The sequence below is a fragment of the Mirounga angustirostris genome, unplaced genomic scaffold (assembly GCF_029215605.1).
Source record: "Mirounga angustirostris isolate CCGP_5_RB_7025 unplaced genomic scaffold, mMirAng1.0.hap1 SCAF_8, whole genome shotgun sequence".
NCBI lineage: Eukaryota > Metazoa > Chordata > Mammalia > Carnivora > Phocidae > Mirounga > Mirounga angustirostris.
This window is the reverse complement of record NW_026991716.1, coordinates 90,759,295-90,765,295: the sequence shown is the minus strand read 5'-3', so window position 1 is coordinate 90,765,295 and position 6,001 is coordinate 90,759,295. Positions and strand designations below refer to the sequence as shown.

General features: G+C 43.0%; 1 protein-coding gene across 2 annotated transcripts in view; it reads left to right on the top strand.

The window, feature by feature from the left end:
• Window positions 1-226: 226 nt before the first annotated feature.
• Window positions 227-6,001, top strand: part of BVES (blood vessel epicardial substance) — a 37,317-nt gene continuing 31,542 nt past the window's right edge. The window contains exons 1-2 of one of the 2 annotated variants that reach the window (XM_045865238.3): window positions 227-416; window positions 4,248-4,484. In XM_045865238.3, the coding sequence (XP_045721194.2) occupies window positions 4,259-4,484 (226 nt within the window). In that variant the 5' untranslated portion in view covers window positions 227-416; window positions 4,248-4,258. Of the gene's footprint in view, window positions 417-516; window positions 1,041-4,247; window positions 4,485-6,001 lie in introns of those variants that run through there. The other variant, XM_045865239.3, reaches the window with a different exon arrangement.

Below are 6,001 nucleotides of genomic sequence, written 5' to 3'. Positions count from 1 at the left end.
ACGCCCCCACGGATGCCCAAACAAGGACAGAATCGAGAAGTAGAGAGAAAACAGGGAAAGAAAAAAGCGGGTGTTTCAAACTGATCACGGTGGTGCAGACGCGGCGGGGGAGCTGGAGCAGCCGGGCGGGGAGTCGGGCCGAGGCCCCGGGCTCCGCCCGCCGGGGGGCGCCGGGGCGCCGGGCGCCTGCGCGGTGCAGCCCCAGCCCGGGCAGCCACCGTCGCGATGCCTATTTTAGTCAAAGCCGCTGCCGGCGCGGGGACCCGGCACCAGCCAAGGAGGCTCCGGACCCGCGATCCGCTGAGGCTTTCGCCTCGGGCGCCCGTCGAGCCGCCGCGTCGCTGTCCCCGCGCCCTGCCACTGTCTCCCCAAACTTTGGCCAGCACCGCCCAGGTTCGGTGCCAGGGACAAGCCAGGTAAGGAGCGGGAGGCGTAGCTGCCGGCGGCTCCCCCCGCGCGCCCGGCTATTTGCAGCCTCAGGCTCCCGGGGCTAAATCGGGAAGCAAAGTTGGACCGCTGCTCGGCTGGGAACAACTTTGTCAGCCCCCGAGGCTGCTGCGGGTTCTCCGCGCCCGGGCCGCCAGGAGCCCGTGCCCTCTCCTCCCTGGTCGAGCCCTCGCGGGGTTCCCTGTTCTTGGAAGCCGCCTTTCTCCCGCGTCAGGGGTCCACCGCCACAGACCCTCAGGTGTCAGCTGTTGCAACACGGGTCTGGCAGCGCCAGCGGTCCCCGGGCGCTCCAGCCCCCTCGGGTGCCGGTTCCCGCGCTCTGCCTCGGGCAAGCCATTGGTGAGCTCGGCATCTCCTCCTCCGACTGGACGCCCGGGGCTCCCGGCCCCTAACCCACTAAAGGCTCCTCCTCGCCCGCTATAGGGCCGCCGGGTCTCCTGCTGAGGCTGCGCGCAGCCGGGCGCCCTGTGTGGCCTGCCCCGGCCCGGCGCTGGGATTGCCAGGTCGGGCACGGCGCTCATTTGCACACCCCTCGTGGCCCGAGCGTTCGAGTCAAGAGAACAGTAGACACTGATTCTCCTTTAAAGAGCGAGGTGAGCGGGCTCCCTGGGGAGAACCGATGGCTGGGGAACCCGTGAACCTCGCTACCCGCCCGCGCCCTGGTTTCTGAGGCATTGGGAAACGTGTTGTAGGCCAGACACGTCCCAGAAACTGCTTGCTTTGAAGCAAGAGTAAGTGCGAGAAGACTCTTGGCAACGTAATACCCTTTGCCATTCCGCGGATGTACAAAGGTTCAGTTCGATTTACAGAATGAATCAAGTCTGCCAGCACGACTTTTGCTCATTGCTGCCTTTTCATTTTTGTAATTTGATGAAGGGTTAATGTTAGTTTCACCATGTAGCTATTTAATCCTACAGACACCTATTTGGAAAGGGATAGATAAACAGAACTTTACCAGAGCAGGTAATTAAAGGAATTAGACTCTGAAGAACTAATAGGAGAAAGAAAATTTCTCTTGATTCAGTCAAAATTAACCTGAACGTTTAGCAGTTTTTCAGTCTAGCCGTCCTCCTTAGACTCATTGTGGATATAAGGATAGTTCAGTGTAAACGACTTAAATCCATTAAAAGTGATCAAAGGGAGCCGAAACTAGTAAAATCCAGTCAATATAATTGACAGTAGGTAACTGGCATTTCAAAATTGACATAGAGATAAATACACATAGATAAATAATAGACAGATATACAAATAAATAATAAATTATATAATAAATGTATTATACAATGTTAGCTATTCTACAAGCTGTAATACATATAGAAAATAAAATATGTATATAAATACCTATATCTTTAATAAGGTGTGGTGCATCAATATGTTGTGGGATGATCCCACCTTTTAAAAATTTCTATTGCTGGGGCTCCTGGGTGGCTCAGTAGTTAAGCGTCTGCTTTAGGCTCAGGTCATGATCCCAGGGTCCTGGGATCGAGCCCTGCATCGAGCCCCGCATCGAGCCCCGCATCGGGCTCCCTGCTCAGCGGGGAGCCTGCTTCTCCCTCTCCCACTCCCCCTGCTTGTGTTTCCTCTCTCACTGTGTTTCTCTGTCAAATAAATAAATAAAATTTAAAAAAAATTCCTATTGCTATTTCCCTGGTTTTTGTGTCAGTAGATCGTAGTTTTCCTATTATTTCTCTTGGAGCAGAAGTTGGTACCTTTAGTGCCACTTGAAGAACTTTTAAAAGCCTGAAATTGAGCTAGAGTGGATTAGTTGGTAATACAGGTGTAACTGGGTGGATATGAAGGGGAATATGTATTGACTAACTTATTATATAAATGTGTATTAGAGCCTCAAGCTATTAAAACTTGAAGGGGTTTCAAAGACCATCCAGTCCAGCTAACTCTATTCCCGGGAAGAAGCCGACCCAAGGAGCGGAAGTGACTTTCTTTAACTTATGTGGCTCCCCAGAGCTTTTGGTATAGAACTTGACTTTCTTAGTCCCCGCAACGCTGGGCACTTTCCTGTCTTTACTACTGAGGTTTGGAGAGACTGAAGTGATTTCTAAAAATGTTTGTCATATCTGTGTCCCTTCTGTATGGCTTTCACCTCTGGCATTCTCTGCAGAGTCTAGGCCTTGGGTATACATAGATGAATAGGACATCACCTCTGCCTCATAGAGAACACAGGATAGTTAGAAAAGCAAATAGGACAATGGAAGTAGAAGCACATTCTAAAGTGCCATAGAAATGTAGTTATTATTAGTTTAGGTAATGCTAATGCATAAGCTGACATTGACACTAGTTTGTGAGTGATAGAGGACCTTGAATATCATTCTCCCTCCTGCAGAAATTATAGGATTAATTCTCATTTGGTCCTTGAAAGCAAACTTTATAAATGGAATTATTCAAATAATGATACCTCTCACCCCAATAGGCTTATATTTTTATTGATTTAAACATTTGGAAAGTAGTTGAATTTATGTAGTTTCTTTCCTTTTTGCAGAAAATCAATATCTAAGTCAACTATTTATGAACTATTTCAGAATTATATGAAGAGATATTTAATTGACTCAATCATTTCATTCATAGTTTGTAATGCATGGACTTTTTTTTTTATCATCTTGAGAGATGTAGAATTCTTTCAGATTTGTCTAATAACATCCTTTCAAAATGCCCAATCTATACCAATTATTCTACCACCTAAAACCTTTACTTTGATATGATGGAAAAAAAATGAATGGAAAAATAAGGTTAATTGTGTGACCTTATTATGGAAAGACATTATTAGATTAAATTTAAAGATTTTTTTGGTCCCCATTTGGAATTCTTTTTCTGAAATGGAATAATTCATATAATCTTTAAACCTACGTGTTTTTTTTTGTCAGAGACCAATTTGTATAATTAATAATAGAAAGAGTTTTTTAAGAACCAGAGATAGAGGACAGGTAATTTAGTTAGGAAATGGTGCCACTTTGTGTTAAGGTTTAGGTAAGCATGTGCAAAATGTGTACTCTTTGAAATGTATTTGCTACAGATTTTAATATTAAATAGTTGAATGTATATTCATTACCTCTCCTACATATAAGTAAACCACAAGTTTACTACTTTTTAATTCGTAACGTGCTACCTAGTAGAGTTTTTATGGGAAAGAAAGTAGAGATTTAAATTGGATAATGGAAGGAAGAGTAAATTTTGTATCTCTCTGTGTATATATAAATGATTAGTAATGTATTTATTATGTGTATATATGATAATAGAGAATGTATATACATATGATACAATGATTTAATGACAGTATATAAATAGAGCCTTCTAAATATCCTAAGCCTTCAAATAGTAAATATGAGAGGGTTAATTTTTTTGAAAGTACTTAAAAAATCAGTTTTTCCAATCCTTTTTTCTGTGTTTGGATTCAGTGTCATAGTGAGAATGTGATGGAAGACTGTAATTGCTGTGGTTTATGAACATTGGTGATTGTCTTTTAGACTAGTTAATTTCTCGTTCCTCTTTCCCCCACCATGTATGTTTATTTGCAGATATATATATCAGTGAATAGTTGTGCACTATGCTAAATATTTTATATATTTCATTAGAAAGTCAAATGAGGTATTACTATCATCATTTAACAGATAATAACACTCAATATGTGACTGGTAGGGTTCAAACCTGGGTCTAATTCATAAGCACCAGAAAAGTCTATCTACCAACATTTAGTTCACAGAAATCATTTTGATACAATGCCTATAGGGGTAGTAAGGTACAGCTGCCATTTTTATGATTGTCCTCTTGTTTCTTTGTTTTTACAGGGATTTTCAAGATGAATTATACCGAGTCCAGCCCTTTGACAGAATCAACTGCAATAGATTTTACACCTGAGTTAGAAAGTATCATACCTGTGCCTTCCAATGAGACCACATGTCAAAACTGGAGAGAGATACATCACCTAGTTTTTCATGTAGCAAATATTTTTTTCACAATTGGGTTGGTTATTCCAACTACTCTCCACCTTCATATGATACTCCTTAGGGGAATGTTAACTATAGGTAAGAATACCTACCTAATCAAGACGTTTGTAACTTCTCTGGAACTGGCATCAGATAGGCTTTGTGTTGGGGGCTTCAGGGCATTTCTTGTCAGGTCTATAGCATACCAAAAATATAGGTCTCTGTCGGCAAATTAGCAGTACGTATATCAGGTAACTTGCAACGTAGGCCTTTACATGCCCTTATTTATTTTAGAGAAGACTGTGTGTGTTTTCTTTTTTTTTTTTTTTTAAAGATTTTAGTTATTTATTTGACACAGAGAGACAGCCAGAGAGAGAACACAAGCAGGGTAAGTGGGAGAGAGAGAAGCAGGCTTCCCACCGAGCAGGGAGCCTGATGCGGGGCTCGATCCCAGGACCCTGGGATCATGACCTGAGCCAAAGGCAGACGCTTAACGACTGAGCCAACCAGGCACCCCATGACTGTGTGTGTTTTCCATATTGTTTAGATTTTCCAGATATCAAAAACTCCATTTGTATGTAGGAGTGTGTGATCCAAATCCTGGTTCCACCACTTGCTAACTGTGTAACTAGGGCAGGGGATCGAACCTTTCTACCCCTTAGTTTTCCCACGTGTCAAATAAGGGTTAAAATAATACCACCAATTTGTATTATGTACGAATTAAATGAGTGTGTATGTGTGTGTGTGTGTATGCACATGTGTATGTATGATATTTGACTTCTAATAGTGCCTGGCACATAGTAAGTACTATCCAGTCTTAACCACTATTATTTAAATAGGCATTTCTTATGGCCTATAATGCAACACTGGGAACAAAAGTAATTTCCCAGACACCATAGTTCAAATAAAACTTTTTTGACGGCTCCAGTAATCCTGATGAAGCAGGTTACATTGATTCACATCAAAATGCCAAAACAATTGAATGAATTATTTTAGCCGCTGATTCTTGACAAATTATGCTCTATGTGATTGTTTCTTTGGTGATTTATTTATTCAGGTGCATTTTTGAGCACCTATAATTTGTCAGGCAAAGACTGAAGAAGGCAGTGTCCATCTTTGAAGAAGATACTTTTGGGGGGGGCTGGAGAGAAACAGATGGGCAGTCATGCGTGAGGTGTTGGATGCTGTGATGCAGGTGTGCACCCAGGGCCAGGGAGAAATAGAGAGGGTAATAGGCTCAGCAGGAAGGCAGAACAAGGTCACACTGAGGAGATGACATTTGAACTGGCTTTTGGAAGGGTTTCTCTGTGTGTGAGTGTGTGTGTATCCAGGTAAAAGGCGCAGAGGAGAGGGAAATTCAGCATATTGAGGGAGAATGAAGAGTGACTCATTATGTCTGAAACACATGAAAAATGACAAGGAATGTGCAAAGTAAAGCCTGGAAGTGAGAGACAGGCTTCCAGTTATGGAATGAATAAGTTATGGGAATAAAAGGCACAGCGTAGGGAATCTAGTCAATGATACTATAATAGTGTTGTGTGGTGACAGACGGTAGCCACGCTTGTGGTGAGCAGAGCATAATGTATTGAGATATTGAATCACTATGTTGTCCATCT